Source organism: Alligator mississippiensis, chromosome 9 (assembly GCF_030867095.1).
Source record: "Alligator mississippiensis isolate rAllMis1 chromosome 9, rAllMis1, whole genome shotgun sequence".
Lineage (NCBI taxonomy): Eukaryota > Metazoa > Chordata > Crocodylia > Alligatoridae > Alligator > Alligator mississippiensis.
In genome coordinates this window covers 76,647,944-76,664,669 of record NC_081832.1, presented here as the reverse complement: position 1 = coordinate 76,664,669, position 16,726 = coordinate 76,647,944, and the positions used below count along the sequence as shown (strand labels likewise).

At 53.1% G+C, this 16,726-nt stretch overlaps 1 protein-coding gene across 1 annotated transcript in view; it reads left to right on the top strand.

Annotated features, from left to right (window-relative positions):
* The first annotated feature begins 1,423 nt into the window (after window positions 1-1,423).
* Window positions 1,424-16,726, top strand: part of LOC102569383 (LON peptidase N-terminal domain and RING finger protein 1) — a 15,938-nt gene continuing 635 nt past the window's right edge. Inside the window, exons 1-11 of the mRNA XM_014610247.3 lie at window positions 1,424-1,868; window positions 5,577-5,695; window positions 9,316-9,465; window positions 9,969-10,107; window positions 10,308-10,407; window positions 11,463-11,577; window positions 11,902-12,023; window positions 12,697-12,855; window positions 13,483-13,645; window positions 14,085-14,231; window positions 15,045-16,726. The exon at window positions 15,045-16,726 is cut by the window's right edge and continues 635 nt beyond it. Coding sequence (XP_014465733.2) covers window positions 1,424-1,868; window positions 5,577-5,695; window positions 9,316-9,465; window positions 9,969-10,107; window positions 10,308-10,407; window positions 11,463-11,577; window positions 11,902-12,023; window positions 12,697-12,855; window positions 13,483-13,645; window positions 14,085-14,231; window positions 15,045-15,242 — 1,857 coding nt within the window. The 3' untranslated portion in view covers window positions 15,243-16,726. The remainder of the gene's footprint in view (window positions 1,869-5,576; window positions 5,696-9,315; window positions 9,466-9,968; window positions 10,108-10,307; window positions 10,408-11,462; window positions 11,578-11,901; window positions 12,024-12,696; window positions 12,856-13,482; window positions 13,646-14,084; window positions 14,232-15,044) is intronic.

Here is a 16,726-nt window from a genome sequence, read left to right as displayed (position 1 = left end):
GGCTCCTGTTCAGCTTCTTGTCCCCTGTCCCCCCAGGTCCTTTTCTGCAGAGCTGCTGCCCAGCCCGGCACCCCCAGCCTGCACTGGTGCAGGGGATTGTTTCTTCCCAAATGCAGGACTTTGCATTTGTCCTTGTTGAACCTCAGATGTGTAGGCTGCACTGGATGCCATTGTCCAGGTCCTTAATGAACGGCACCTGGCACAATTTCTAAGTGATGGCATAAAGATGGTATACAGAAGAGATGGCAAGCCTAGTTCACCCATACCTGCGTAGGGTGCACTCGATGCCATCGTCCAGGACCTTAATGATCTGCATCTGGCATGATTTCTAAGCGAAGGCATACAGAAGAGGTGATATAAAGAAGAGATGGCAAGCCTAGTTCACTTGTACCTGCGTAGGGTGCACTCGATGTCATGGTCCAGGTCCTTAATGATCTGCACCTGGCACGATTTCTAAGTGAAGAGATAGTATAAAGCCTAGCCCACCCGTACTTGTGTAGGGTGCACTGGATGCCATCGTCTAGGTCCTTAATGATCTGTACCTGGCACGATTTCTAAGCAAAGGCATACAGAAGAGGTGGTATAAAGAAGAGGTGGCATAAAGAAGAGATTCATAGATGTTAGGGTCGGAAGGGACCTCAATAGATCATCAAGTCCGACCCCCTGCATAAGCAGGAAAGAAATGGCAAGCCTAGTTCACCCGTACCTGTGTAGGGTGCACTCGATGCCATTGTCCAGGTCCTTAATGATCTGTACCTGGCATGATTTCTAAGTAAAGGTATACAGAAGAGATAGTATAAAGAAGAGGTGGCAAGCCTAGCTCACCCATGCACTGGATGCCGTCATCTAGGTCCTTAATGACCTGCCCCTGGCACGATTTCTAAGTGAAGGCATATAGAAGAGGTAGCATAATGAAGAGGTGGTATAAAGAAGAGGTGGCAAGCCTAGCTCACTTGTACCTGCGTAGGGTGCACTCGATGCCATCGTCCAGGTCCTTAATGACCTGCGCCTGGCACGATTTATAAGTGAAGGCATACAGAAGAGAGGGTATACAGAAGAGGTGGTATAAAGAAGAGGTGGCAAGCCTAGCTCACTTGTACCTGCGTAGGGTGCACTCGATGCCATCGTCCAGGTCCTTAATGACCTGCGCCTGGCACGATTTCTAAGTGAAGGCATATAGAAGAGGTAGCATAACGAAGAGGTGGTATAAAGAAGAGGTGGCAAGCCTAGCTCACTTGTACCTGCGTAGGGTGCACTCGATGCCATCGTCCAGGTCCTTAATGACCTGCGCCTGGCACGATTTCCAAGTGAAGGCATACAGAAGAGAGGGTATACAGAAGAGGCGGCAAGCCTAGCTCCCCCATACCTGTGCAGGCTGCACGCGATGCCACCTCCACGGTCCTTAATGACCTGGCCTGGCACGATGTCTAAGAGACGGCATAACAAAGAGGTGGCAGAAAGAAGCCTGTGCAGGCTGCACGGGGTGCCACCTCCAGACGTGCCCGCGCGGGCACGAGGAGGAGGCGGCGTGCAGAAGAGCGCACTTGTGCCCTTTTGCTCGCGTGTGTGTGCTGGCGGGGCCGGGGCCGGGGCCGGGGCCGGGGCGGGCGAGGAGCGGCTGCGGGCGGAGCGAGCGGCGGCGCCGCCTCCGGGGCGCGGTGCGGTGCGGCGCGGCGCGGCGCGGAGCGGTGCGGAGCGGCGCGGGATGGAGGCGCCGCGCTGCCCGTGCTGCGGGCGGCCGCTGCGGCGGGCGGTGACGGCGGCGTGCGGGCGGTCGGTGTGCCCGCCGTGCGGCCGGGCGCGGGGCTCGCCGCCCTGCAACGCGCTGCTCTGCAGCCTGCTGGACAAGGGCTGGGCGCGGGCTGCGGGTAAGCACGGGCGGGCCGGCTGCTTGTTGGGAGCAAACTGCAAAGTTTTTTTTGGGGTGGGGGGGGGGTGTTGTTCTTTGCCAGGTGGCAGCCCGCTTGCTTCCAGCCTCTCCAGGGACCCGCCAGCTCATCCTTTCCGCTCCCTTGTCAGGGATCTTACTAGGCAGGAATCAGATGACCGCAGCTATCAAGATCGCCTTTGCACCAAGGAGACGCGCTAGTCCCTTCTGCTGCTGCTGCAAAGACCTCCGCGCAGGGCAAGGGAGTCATTAGGGGCCCCGCAGAGGCTTAATTTGGATGACCTGTAAGCGAATCAGATATTTGTTTTAGGATTTGGGGACCCTCCTAAAGTGTGGGGCCCTTGGCGGTTGCCCGGTTTGCACCTCGACCTCCCTTCCTGCCATTGCCTGGCACCCCTGGAAGGACATCGGGGCGTTGCGGGGTGCCACGGCGCCCTGGTTGACAAGCACCGTCCTATGCAAAACCCCTGCCTTGCCGTCTCCCTCGCGGCCCGCGTCTGGAGCATCGCTTTTATTAGATGTGAATGTTAAGGGTTGATTCCAGGTCAAAGGGAGCCTCTTTAGGAGTCTTGGCGATGGTCCAGGGAAAAAATGCAAGAGGCCACAATTGTCGTAGGTGACAACTTTTATGAGACTGACTGTACAGCTGCTCCTTCTTTTAGGAGCACTTTTCTCCTCGCCTCTAGGACAGCTCGAGATGCCAGAAGTTCAGTCTCACATCCCTTTGCTTTTAATGCGGCTCCAGGTATTTTCTTGGCAAGCCTTACCCACGGCTGAAAGTTATTTACTTCTGTATAAATAGCTTCCTTCCTTTGTGGAAGAGGCAGCTCGTTGCTCTTCCGTTAACATCCAAATAGCTTTGTAAAATGCTAGCACGTCAGGGGAAGAGTTACCGGTGCAAGTTTGGTGTTGTTCTGCTAGTTAAGAGGCGTTTGTGCAGGGAAGTGTAGACAGTATTTGACCCATTCTCCACCTGCCTGTGCAGCTGTAGGAAGATGGGAGGGGAACCAATGTTAAATGGGTAGTGAGACAAAGCGAAAGCCTCCAGATATGCTTCCAACTCAGAGGAAGAGGGTTTTGGAGATGGGAGAAGATGAGAAGTTGTCGGATCTGCTCCCTGCACTTCACAAAGGACGTCGAAGAGCTAGAGGAGGTGCAGAGACAGGCACAAGGATGACGAGTGGCGTGCAGGGACTTCCACGTGGCGAGAGACCTAAAGAGGCCAGGCTTGTTCAGTTTGGAAGAGAGATGTTTGAGGAAGGCAGATAAAAGGGATTGCAAAATTATTAAATGGTGAAGAGAATGTCAATAGGGGTTTACGACAGACTCTCTTGCATTACAGGAACAGAGGCGGGGGGGTCACAACATGAAACGAGTAGGTAGTCAGTTTAAAACACAAGGAAGGGTTGTTGCACAGGGGGTCATTAGAGGGTGGAGCTCACTGCCACGAGATGCGGTGGAAGCTGAGCGTTTACAAAAGGATTGAACCCATTCTTGGAGGAAAGGGGCATCCGTCGCTATTGAGCACGGGCGTGACGGGCCCGGGCTCTGAATCCAAACTTCCCAGACCTCTGTCCCTTACAGGAGGTTGCAAGGGACAGACGAACAGTGGGGGAAAAAACCCCTGGTTGTGCCCTGTTCTCCCTTTCTGCCCCCGTGCGACACAGGAGATGGGGTAAGACGGGTCTATCGCCTGACTTAGTACGTGGGCGTTCTTCTCTTCTGTGTTGTAAGACCAGGACTGTATAATTGTATATACACCCATGGTCACACCTGTTTGGGCCACCTGTGCATCTTGGAAGACTGCAGCCTTGGCAAAGACTCTCCGGTTGTGGGAAGCCACACCCCGAGAACGTCACAGCAGAGGCTGAAATGCACCACCCTTTTTCAGGGCTGTCTCCCATGGGAAGTTTGCCTGCTGGAGCAGGCTCAAGATGTTTTTGATGTGGGAGGTAACATGTTGCCGGAGGGACTGCAGCTCCTGGTGTTAAGATGCAACGTGGAAAGTTCATCGGTAGGATTCTGCAGGGTGGTCCCTTGCAGCCGCAGGGGCTGGACTCGGCAACTCTCCTGCCCTATAGTCCTGCGACGGCACTGTCCGTGAGAGCGGCTGGAGCGCTGCATGTCCAGGGCAAGACCACAGCAACTGTGCAGCTGCCTTAAGGCCGTGCTTTGTGAACTGGCCCGTCAGCTAATGAACACGGTGTCAGTGAGCATCACCACATGCCCTTATCTTGGAGGGATGATCAAGATAAAAATACAGTTAGGTGTAAAAGGACATAGCAAAAAAAGAGTGTCTAGCTATATCTTGAACTTGGAAAGGAAGTGAGATGAGTGTATCCTATTTTCCGCATAGTCATCACACGTGTATGCATCTGTACAGGTACAAAATAACCCTCTAGATTTTGTCACCAGGGCTGCTAGCAAACACCAGAACCCAGTTTACTTGCAGTTTATAAGGCCCAAGGGAGAGACGCAACATAGTCTAGTCTCGTCCCCCCAATCTTTCCTGTCTGGCTTTTTGAGCACAGCCCCTGGCTCAGGCCAAAAGCAGAAGTGAGTTTTGGGTGTCTGCACCCATGTCCCCTACCAGACAGACCCTGCACAGCTTGGTTTGAGGCTGCTCAAGGAAAGCAGTCGTGCAAGCTTTGTTCGACTTGGCTCAAGCAGTCGTGCAAGCAGCTGCAGCTATTATGATGTTGTAATAGCGCCTAGAAGCTCTGGTCAAGGAACAGAGTGCTATTGTGTCAGGCAGGGCACAGATGAATAAAAGAAAGGCTGCACATTCATTTTTAGGCCTGTAAGAAGACACAGCAGGTGGCTAAGCAGACCAAAGCAGGTTTGGGCAGGGTGACAGGAATAGGTCAGTCCCATTGTCCACATTGGCCTCAGCTGGCTGCCAGCCTGGACTGCAGATCATGGGCAGAGCTGCATCAATAGCCAGGTCTGGGACTGCAACAGAGGCTGCAAGCCAGGACCCAGGCACAGGGGCAGAGGGGAGCATGTCCCCCGCCAGCCCAGACCCGCTGCACACCCAGCGCACTGCTGAAGACAACGGGGTGCACTTTTCTGAGCCGCTTCACAGGCTACTCCGCTCTGCACTCGAGTTACCATCAGGCTTGGAAACCATTTCTAGTGCATTGCCCAATTTCAGCCCCAGGCTTTTCTGCTTTGGCTGCAGAGTGCCTCTTAGTTCCCCTTTCTTAGCAATCTGTCAGGGAGATGTTTAACACTTGCATTTACAGCGTAGCGTCTTACCTCCCTGCTGCCTAGAATTTGAACCTTCAAGTGAACTTCAAAGGCCGCATGCATGGCTATGCTCATTCAGACAGAAACTGTCTGCTCTTCTGCATTTAGCGACAAATCGAGTTTAAAGCTGTTCAAAAGCCAGCTGCAAAATAGTGCAACTTCTGGGGCTTTTGCATGGCATACGGATTGAAAGCAGTTGCATTTGCAGTCCTGTGTTATCCTGCTGGGGCGTAGCAGGAAAAGCGACCTTTTCCCATGAATGTGATATGCAAACCTCCCATTCAGTGCCAGATCATTGCCAGGTACCCATGACACACTCACATCCCTGCCAGACTTGCGCAGGGGAGTACCATTCACTTTGCACATGTGTACTGCAAGGCTGGATGGGGGAATTCACTACAGACCTCATAATAACAGGACTGTGGGTATCTCCCTACAGCTCCAGACGATGTGTCCTTGCAGCTAGGACAGCTAGAGGCATCTGTGGCTCTGCAGCAGTGTCCAGAAGCCCTGGAAGATTTGGAGGTGATCTGCAAGAGCAAGCCGCAGGAGCGTGGGGTGAGTCAGCTGGGGGCATGTGGGTTATTCAGGGGCGTGAGTGTGAACTGTGGGGCTGCTGAGGTGGGGAAGGGGACAATGTCATTCATGGGAGCATCAGAGCTCCAACAAGGGGTCAGGGACACCGTCCCGTCCTGCTTCTCCTTTTAGGCTGTGCTTGGCATCTCGGTGTCTTGCACAGAGCATCTGGATGCCATAACTCTTCCTTCCCAGCCCTCGTGGAGGTGCCTGGGGTTGTCCATGGGAGACGGGTATGTGCAGGATTGTTCCTTTAAATACTTAGGAGTGCAGGTTGAGCTGTTAGTAATATGAAGCACTCGAGGACTGAACTGGAGCAGATTCTTAGCAAACCCTGGGATTCAGGTCCAAGAACCTGAAACCTTCTCAGACTTCCACGTGGCAGTTTTAGACGCTCTTCTCCACCCGCCCCAACCTCCAGGATGCTTTGTCTTTTGGGCACTATTTGCAGACTTCCTGAAGAGTGCAACCATGCATGAGCTCCAGGGCTTGATCTGACACCTATGAATCTATGAATCTATGAACCTATTAGGGTGATCTTTTCACTGAGGACAAGGAGGGGTGGGATCCAGCACTTCACCACGGTGCCAGTTTATATTGTGTGTTGCAGTGTGAGAGAGAGTCTGGCCACGAGTGGTACAGCTTGTCAGGCCAAGATGTGACCAACCAGGATGAATTATTTAGTACGTGATGACAAGTGCTAATAGCGTGGAGCCCTTCCTGGCTTTGGGGAGGTCCTTCTTCAGGGTCAGATGGTACTTGCCAAGGGGTATTTGGCAGGGAGTTCATCCCTTTGAATGCAGGCACTGTTGCAAAGACTGGTGTCTCTTTTTGCCTGCAGTCAACCAAAGGCATTTATTTCCTCTGTGCTGGGATCTCCTGAGCTTGTGCTAGAAGCAGATGGCTCCCCTCTTACCCATGCCTAAAGGCCAGGTACAACAGGGCAGGTGCTGGGCGAGCTCTCTCAGCGTGCAAGGGGCTGCAGGCATGGCTGCCTCTCCTCCCCGGCACCTGGCCAGGAACGTCACGGAAGGAGACTTAGTGCAGGTTTGTGGGGCCAGCTTCTGCGTACGATGCAGGCTCCTCTGCACCTGGAGCCAAGCTGAAGGAGTTTCTTCTTGGATCTTTTTCAGCATCTGGCCTGTGATGGGGGTGAGGGGCAGCATTGCACTTGGGCTAAAATCTAGAGGCCAAACGTGACTGTTTCCCCCACCCTCTTCTCAGCAACCGGGGAGGTCTGTTGCTGTCTGTGCCCAAGCCAGGTGCAAGTTTGAGCAGCCCTGAGGCTACTCTTAATTTATGCTGGGCCTGGGGCATGAAGGAAGCTTTCCCCTTCCCGCAGTCCCTTTGATCCTGCACTGAGCATCACTTGCTGCACGGCTGGCGGTGCTGTGACTTTAGGAGAGGCAGTACAGAATTACACGGCCGACGGCAGGGCTTTTCAGTTGCACCAGCCCGGAGCTGCTGAGACTGAACGAGATTTTGACTGTCTTACCTGAACCCAGCTGGGCTCTGCTCAGATCCCAATCTTGGCAGCGCACGAGAATTGCTCTCTTTTTCCCTCCCTTGGCACCCGCTTTGGGAGGCGTGCCTGGCCACCTTCAGCTGCAGCCCTGCCTGATGTCTGGCAAAGGCAGAGGATGCCGGAGGCGGCAGGCGGTTTGGATCCAGAGACCAAAGAGGAGCATTTGTTTACCGTGCAGCTGCTCTAACCTTTGCACCCTTTCCAACCGCCCCGACGTAGCCGGTTGCTGGGCTGGGATCAGGGTTCATTTGTCATCCCGAACTCACGTACACTCTGCGTTTCTCTGCCCATTCACTGAATGCATCGTGTCCAGAAGCACAGTAACCAGATTCATCAAAGAAGCGTTAAGTTGCAGATACAGAACGTCAACACCCCATTACGCTAATCAGTCCATCTGTCAATTCTCATTAAGCTCAGCCTGCCTACATCACCCTACTGGTTTAAAAAAAAAAAAAAAAATAATAAAGCCCTCCAGGAGCTGTCTGGCATCCTGTCAAAGATGACCTTTATTCAAGGAAACTCATTGCTTAGATGTAACCGAGTTAGTAAAGGCAGGGCGGTGCTGGCTGGACTGGTGGGCAGAATAGCTGGGCAGAGGGGGAAGGAGACAACTGGCTGTGGGTGGAGGGCTCCTTTGGGAAGCAGGAGGAGTAGAGACTTCGGATGATCTTTGCTGCTTTTTCACTTGTCAATGCCGGTGTCCGAAGGGTTGGACGTTGACTCTGACAGCACTTCTGACCAAGGCTTCGGCAGCACGTGGGTTAGCAGAGTAGTTATCAGCTGGCAGCACTTGTAGGTTGTTATCCTATAGAGGACCAGCCACTTACCACTATGCCCATTCAGTCCACGTGGTAAAAGAGCATCCAAACACCCCATACTGCTCGACAGAAGCACAGACTAGGTGACCTCTTGCCTTTTCTGTTTCTAGGGCTGCGGCCTAATTCATCCAACCTGGAAAATGCCCCACGAGGCAGGTGACCAGCGCTTATGCTGGAAAGGCAGTTTTTGGCATTTTAGCAGACGTGCCTGTCCCCACCACTGGCAGAGGTAGTCTTAACTCAGTTCAGTGAAATGAATGTGTGCGCCCTTGGAGAGACCTTCCTAAAGCTGTTTTCAGGCACAGGCAGCTCTCGGTGATGCGTATAGATGTCCTGGCTCAACTCGTGGTGGTCATTGGAGGCCGGGGCGCTGACAAAGGTCACGTTGCATGTTCTGGCCATGCCACAGGGACTTATATTTCTTGTGTCTCCAGGAAAGCACCTTTCCATGCCAGGAGGACACAACTTCCAGGGTCACAGACCATGCTCATGGCTGGCCAAGACCAGCGGGTGACTAACGCTAGTGGGCCGGTAGCACAGCTCACTCCTGGACTTCACCGGGTGCTTTGTAGATCCACAGTGCCTTTTTTCTGGAAGGGGAAGGTGCTCCTGAACAAGGCAGAAGCCCTGCTTGAGGTCCAGCATTGCCTTACCCTGAACCCCAGCTTGCACATGGCGTGGAGTGAGCTGGACTGTGTCCCTGGGCATCCATAGAGACCTGATGTCTAAGCAGGCAGGTTTCCTTAGTGGGTAGGACTCCAGCACGAGCATTTAAATGCCTTGGACTTAACACAACAAACCCATGAGATGCTCTGCTCTGCTCCTCTCCTCTCCACTGCTGTATCATCATGTCGTGTGTCATTTCTGTTGGCAGAGGACAGAAGTCCCCATGCACCAAGACATGATTCATTATCCCCTTCTGGTCTCAGTGCCCTGCAAGGGCCTTTGTGCAATGGTGAGTGAAACAGGGAGGGCGGAGCAGCAGGAAACCATTATTGTGCCCGGCGGCAGAAAGAAGCTTGCAGGGAGCAAAACTGGCATGGAGTTTCTTTTTCCTGCCCTTATGGCCATTCACTCTGGCTGGATTTTGGCTTTATTTGGCTTTTAAAATAGGTAAGGTTTGAATGGATGAGGACATGGCCTCTCCCAGAGGCAAACTGGCGTTCTGGGCTTGCCGGCTCTGCCTCACCTGAGCTGAAAGTCAAATCCACCCCCTTACAGTTTTCCTGTTGTAGACGACCAATGCCCTCTGCTTGCAGATCGCCACAAAGGAGGATCCCCCTGCTTCGGCGGCTATCTTGGCATCACCAGAGGAGGATACCCAAGGCTTGAAAGTCTCCAGCTCAGGGAAGGAAGTGCCTGGCTCTTTGTTCAGGTTGCCTCGTGGTGGAGACGACATAAAGCACGGGGTGAGTGGCGGAGCAGAGAGAGACCTGGAGGTGTGTGTGTCGGTGAGGACAGAAGTGTGTGGTCACAAGCTCCCCCTGTGTCACCCACCTGGGGGTTGGGAAGAGAAGGGAAGGGAGACTGCTGTCAGCAGAGGTCACAGATAGCAAGGGAACTGAGCTGAAAAATAACAAAACAGCCTATAAAAAGCATTTTGGGAGCAGAGAGATTCCTCATTGTGCAAACCCCTCTTTCCCCTTGCTGCTTGGCACCGCTTCAGTCGCCCTTTGGTTTGGAGGTGCAAAACGATGGCAGATTGTAGGGTCAAAGCCACCCAGATCATGGGTGGAAATGGGAGTGCAAGGTCCCCATGCTTTAACCGCAGCACCAGCCATCCTCCCGGGGAATAGCAGATGTACGGTTTGAGTAATACCTTGTCCTGTGTTGCAAGTCTTGGGGGATTCCCAACATGCCTCGGAGAGGTTGTTGGTTGGCTGCGAAATGAGGTTCAACCCTTCTGCTGTAGGAAGTGGAGCAAGAAGCAGAGGGTGAGAAGAGGGAACACGGGCAGGTGGAGCCTCTGCTTCCCCACCTGGCTGCCTGGGGGCTGGGGGCAATGCCCGACATGAAGCCTTCATCATCAAGGCAGGAGCAGTGCCCAGTAGGTAAGTGGTAGGATTAGCACCCCTGTCCCAGCCTGGAGACCAACACAGCTTTGCAAGAACTGGGGTGGAAGCGCATGGTCCGTGCTGTGCTGGGAACCAGACGGGGTGATCATCGCGGTCCCCGCCAGCCACAAACCCCATGAAAGCCCCAGCATGTTTCTTTGAGTGCATTACTCTTCTCTCTGCTCTTTGACCGCTAGAAGCCATGGAGGAAGCATCTGCAAAATCCAGCTGCCCTCGTCAGCCAGCTCTTGGGGACCTGCTGAGTCTGTCTGACCTGGAGTGCTCCCTCTGCCTACGGTCAGCTCCTGGTTGCTGTCATCACAAGGGCTCTTGGAAGGATGGATCAAACCCACTGGGGATAAACTTAGCTTGTCCCGATCTTTCATTCACATCTGGGGGTTTTGGGTGGTGCTGGTGGAAAAAAGCCCCTTTCGCTCCACAGCGGTGACCCGGGCAGGTCCAGAGGACGTCCTGCTCGGCCAGGCACAAGGGGCAGGGCCCTCCTGAGGCCATGGTGAGACTGACCCTTCACGACTGTGGCAGGGCCTGCACCGGGGGCCAGTTTCCCAGGGCTTATACACCCCCCGCTAGAGCCCAGGTGGCCGACCGGGGGATTTATACTTCTCATTAAGTCCTCAGCCAACATAGCAGTTCAGACAGGATTTGTCGCTAAATGCAGAAGAGCAGACAGTTTGACTTTAAAGCTGTTCAAAAGCCAGTTGCAAAGTAGTGCAATAATTAGCAATACCAGTAAACAAAGCCCGGCCAAGTTGACCTCAGCTAAGGAGAGCCGCCGGGCAAAATGTCACTCGGACTGAGGAAACATGGCCTATAATAAGATCTGGTGCTAGACAGCCTTTAAATGGGGCCTTCCAGTGACCGGGGAAGGTCCCTTCATTTCCTTAAAGCAATAGTGCTCAACCTTTTTAGGGTCAAGTTACCCCTTGTTAGGCTCAAAGCACCCCCTTGACAATTAGTTTTCACTCCATTTCTATCTGCTGAAAGATAATAGAGCAATTTCATTTATTGCAAAGAGCTCAGCAAGGCCATGGCAGGGCAGAATGCTTTTAACACCATGGATTCCTATTTGAAATCTCTGCATTTGTCCTATGAATCCTGAGCGCACTCCAGTGACTTCTGCGTGCATGCATCTTGTGAATCCTGTGTTGCATGCCGCCCCATGATAGCCCTGAAGGGATCTCAAGGCACCCTGGCTGCAAATCGCTGCCTTAAAAAACAGCTGCACAGAGAGACGAGGAAGTGTCTGACCCCTAAATGGAACAGACCCTAACCCTAACCCTAACCGTAGACCTCTCCCGGTCTGATTCCTTCTTGTGCCGGTCATTCTGCAGGCTGTTCTTGGAGCCAGTGACCACGCCGTGCGGCCACACCTTCTGCAAGGAGTGCTTGGAGCGGTGTCTGGACCACAGGCCCAGCTGCCCACTCTGCAAGCAGAGCCTGAGCGAGGTAAGAGCAAGCCTCGGGCACTTCCAGGGGCAGGTGCAGAAGGCGGGTGCTCTCGGGGATGCAACGCTGGACCCCTGGACTGGCAAATCCCATTTGCTATCACCTCCTGGGAGCCCTCAGAGATTATAACACCTGAGTATACTGCAGGCCCCACTGCTGAGCAAGGAGAGGCCTTATGTCTGCAGGGAAGGAGGTCTCAGGGTTGGTACCTGTCGATCTGACATGGCCCCAAGAGCGACCGGGCATATTCCCAGCACCTGGAGGACCCTTGGCTTTCCCCTCATGTTCCTCTCTTGCTCCATTTCTGTGTTTCATTCCTCCCAGTACCTGAAGGTTGGGAAGTACAACCCGACCGTGCTGCTGGAGGAGATCATATCGACCACCTTCCCCTCGCAGCTGGCGGAGAGGAAGCGGATGCACCAAGCCGAGATGGCCGAGCTCTCCAAGTAAGCAGAGAACATCTTCCAGTTGTGCGCGAGTGTGCATGTGTGTACGTACAGCCGGGAGGACGGGGTGTTGCAGTCTCTTCAAAGGAGCAGAGAGAATCGCTGAAAACCATGGGTCTGCCCCGCCAAACCCTCCCTATCACATCAGCAGGGGCTACTTCCCCGGACCTGTGATAATCTGAAGGGATCATTTAATATACTGCTGGGCCAGTATAATTTCTTTGGCTTGTTAACACATTAGTAGCATTGGGTATTTAACCAGTCAAATGAAGTTTGGTCAATTGACAGGCCAAAAATTTCCAATAGGTCCAAATAATACACAGAAAAAATAATTTTCCATTAAGAAATGTGTCAAAGAACCATTAAAAAATCATCTCGCTCAACAAAAATGCAAAAAAATATATTTTTTTCGTAAAATTGCTAGGGTCTTTGACCAGTCAAAAAATCTGCAGTCAGTTGACTGGTCGGTTGAGAGTAGTGACCAGCTTGCCAACCCTAGACATTATGGCAGTGGTTTGGGAGCCTGGCAAGGACTCAAGCTAACTCTGAGAGCCAGATGAGGGGAGACTCTGTCCCCTTTTTCCCTAAGCTTCATGCCCCCATGGAGGGCGATAGCTACCGGGTCTTTTAAGGGGTTCCTGATGGCTCCTGTCCCTTTATGTCTCCTCCGCAGCCTGACCAAGAACGTCCCCATCTTTGTGTGCACAATGGCCTTCCCGGGCATCCCGTGCCCCCTGCATATCTTCGAGCCCCGCTACCGCCTCATGATCCGGAGATGCCAGGAGACTGGCACGAAGATGTTTGGCATGTGCATACATGAGCCTGGGAAGAGGTGGGCCACGGGGCCGGAGGATGGTGACCGCTGTGTTTGTCTCTGTGTGTCTTGTCCTCCTGCCGCCCTTCACCCTTGCAGACCAACTATCCCCTCTTTTGCTCTGGGCTGATCCCAGTGGCTTTGTCTTCTGTGTCCGTCTGCTACGTGGTGATGCCTCTGAAGGGCCACTAGCAATGGTAGAAGCCATGTAGCTCAGTGCTTATGGTGCTAACATAGAAATCACAGACATTGAGGGTTGGGAGGGACATCAGGAGGTCACATCTAGTCCAACCCCCTGCTCCAAGCAGGATCAACCTCAACAACATCATCCCAGCCAAGGCTTTGTCTACCTGGGTCTTAAAAACCTCCAAGGATGGAGAGTCTACCACCTCTCTGGGTGCTTCACCACCTTCCTAGGGAGAAAGTTTTTCCTAATATCCAACCTAAATACATAGTGTGCATGCAGTTGTGGGGAGGGAGCTTATATCCCACTTGCATTCAGATGCATGTGGCATTACAGACCTCTGCCCTTGGGTCTTCCACCCAGCTGATTCCCCAGACCTTTGTCCACGGGGAAAGGAAAGCAACTTTCATGTTGTCCTAGCACCTAAGCTCATTCCTTTCTATGCTTTCCTTCTGCCCCAGGTTCGCCGACTACGGCTGCATGCTAGAGATCCAGCGGGTTGAATTTTTGGCTGACGGGCGATCCCTCGTGAGCACCGTGGGGCAGCGGCGCTTCCGGGTGCTGAGACGCGGACACCGGGACGGCTACAACACTGCCGATATCGAGTACCTGGAGGATGAGAAGGTGGGAGCCGCGCGTTGAGGGCTGCCATTGAGCTGCATGCAAGGGGCAATAGTCACCACTCAGAGCAGGGACTTCCACATTTGTGGGCATGTTTCTAGGGGGTCAGTATATTCATTCCCTCCATCCATTCACCTCCTGAGTGCCCATCACTGCTAGATCAGCTCTTCTTTCCTGTTTGCAAGAGGCTGGTGTTTCCAGGGGTGGGCTGCCTCCTCGTGCCGTGTGATCAAATGACTACAGCCCATCTCCATCACGGAGGCAGCTCACATTAGCTCACAGCTCAGCTCCTCACCGCATTGCAGGCTGAGCTAGTCTGAGTGTGGTGGGACCTTTCACGGAGTCACTGAATGGGATGCCTGGGGTTCAGAGGGTGGAAGTAGCTACCTGCCTCTTATCGTGACCCCTGCTCCCATGTGCCATCTTCCTCCCATCCCTTCAGGTGGAAGGGGAAGAGCTGGTGGAGCTGCAGCATCTGCAGGAAGCCACTTACCAGCTGGCGCAGAGGTTTTGCGAGCAGGCGGACGCTGCCTTCAGGCAGACTGTGATGCAGCGTGGAGCCCTGCCCGAGAAGGAAGAGGATGCCCAGGTAACCAGGGTGGCTCTCGAGGGGTACAGGAGGGAATGCCCCTTAGCAAGATGAATTGCACAGGAGCAAAGGTCATGAAGGACCACTCAGATCATCCAGCCTAAGCTTATACATTTCATCCAGAGAGTCCCAGTAGGAGCCCAGTGGCCTGTGGTTGAAGATGGCATAAATCTAGGGAGACCTCCAGTAGTGCTTTAAAGGCTCCAGGTGATGGCGAATTTAACCCTTCCTTTAGAAACTGCTCCTGGGGTTTAACTACCCTTGGTGTTAATGAATCATGCAACTTATTTTGAAGGTTGCTGGCTTCTGCTTGCAGCCATTGGTCCCCTCTGTGGCTCTGTCTCCTTGCTAAGGTAGTCAGAAGCCCAACTTCTGGCTGAGTCAGTGAGACTCTTTGAGGATCCTAACTCAGCAGCCTCTTTGATACACAGATGCTCTTTCCAGAGGTGGGAGGAAGTATCACGGGGTTTGTGCCACGCGCCAGGAACACGGCCCTTGGGCAGGTTATTTTGAGTAAGAAAATGCCCCCTCGACGTGGTCACTTCCCTGGCAATAAGTGCACCCCAGGGTTGTTGTGCAAAGTGGCTGGGACCTGAATTCCTCTGCCCAGCATTTGTGATCCTTAATGAGGAAACTAAGGCATCAAATGAGCACCCTGGCTAGAGGGGGCATTGCCGATGTGATTCTGCCCAGCACTTCTGCATGCTCCTTGCAAGGCCTCTCAACCAGGTCACAGGCACTGTTGCCTGGACTCTTGCTCAAACCACTGTTGTACCATAGTTTTCCTTCCCTCTTTCTCTTCCCCCACCCCAGGCCTCTGCAGATGGACCAGCTTGGTGTTGGTGGCTTATTTCCATCTTGCCCTTTGACCCATCCTACCAACTCAGGCTCTTCTCCACCACCTCCTTGAAGTCCCGTCTCTCGCAGCTGAAGCACATCCTCACTGCCCTCCTGGAAAGCCGTGATTTTGGTCGCCGGCACTCAGACCTCAACCCAGGAGGAAGAGTATAGACCACAAGGCACTGCCTGGGACTTTTCCAGCTCACCCCTTTCATTTCTGCATTTCTTCTCTGGGGCTTTATTCTTTGATCGTATCATGAGCTCAGCAGTGAGCTGTGCAGGGGTCTCTCCAGCCATCCCAAGCTGGAAGGCATGTGCAATGGTTGCTAGAGTCTTGCATCTACGAGTGATGCTATAGGGAGCCTTCATCAGCTGCTTAGGTGAGTTAGGAAGGCATAGGTAGAGCCTGATGGTGGGGGAATGGACTCGCACCTAGGTGTTGAAAAGCACATGCCAAAAGCTGCTTTGGCACCCTGGAGAAATCAGTCTGGAGGGCAAGACTGATATGCATGTCATGGATTTGGGCTTCTCCTTTATAAGCACATGGGTAGCTTTATAAGGACATGGAGGGGATGGAAAGGGTTGGGGGCGGTCATACTGATTTCTCTGGGTCCCTAGAAGGAGAATCACCAGCCATTGGTTTAACCTGATAGTCTTTAAAACTTTAAAGAGAAGGGAACTTAATTGAATTAACTTATGTTGGGTTCAAGATTACCTCTAATGTGGTCTTCTGGGCAAACAGTGCCGAGAAGTCGGTATTTTAAAACAGCCAGTTCAGAAACTTCTCTCTTTGCAGCTTCACTCACTTCTCCACTTCTGTTGGGATTTTGAACTGGCTGGAAGCTTCTGCTTCCATGTCTTTGCCATGTCTGTGACATGATGCTGCAGAGATAGCAGGCCTTAGCAGTCTGGAGTCTGGCCATGCAGGCTTGGTGCGTGAAGGCTGCTATGAAATGATACAGGTGGGAGGCTTTGCTAGGACTAGCCGTGTGGGATTTGGAGTCTGGAGCCAATCCCTAAAGTTGGCATCAAACTCTCAGAGGGTTTTGGCCTGAAAATTGATGATGTAGGATTTCTGCTCCAAAATAGTGAAAAATCTCATGAGATTACCACCTCTCATAAGCTTTTTCTGCCAGCTGGTGCTGCAATCAGCTGCCATTTGCACTAAAGTCCAACTTTTCGAAGCTGGGATTGAAACCCATTGGGTTGGACTCAGGTCACGAGCTTGAAAGATAAAAGTGCCTGGAAATCAGAGGGGGGTTGGAGGATCTGGAGCTGGACCTGTGATCCTAACGTGCAGCCTTCTCCTGTGTTGGCCATCCTCTTGTTTTTGAATTCAGCGGGGAACGCAGAAGGCACGAAGCCTGCTGCGTCCTTTGTAGCATAGGTTTGGTGGAGTTGGTGGCGTTGCCTCCCAACTCGGATCCTCGTTCAGTGGGTTTGGGTTTAATTCGAGCTCTTATTCAAGTCCCGTGCAACCAGACCAGGCTCCCCCACAAAGTGCCTTGCTCGGGTGACAATCTCAGGTGGGAGTGGAGGCGCACGGTTCCTCTGAAGCTAACGATGGAGCCGGAGAAGGATGCGTCTCAGCTCTGCTTCCCTTTACCCTCTGACATGTCTTTGAGAGTCCTTCCCCACTCTTGCTTTGCTCCTAG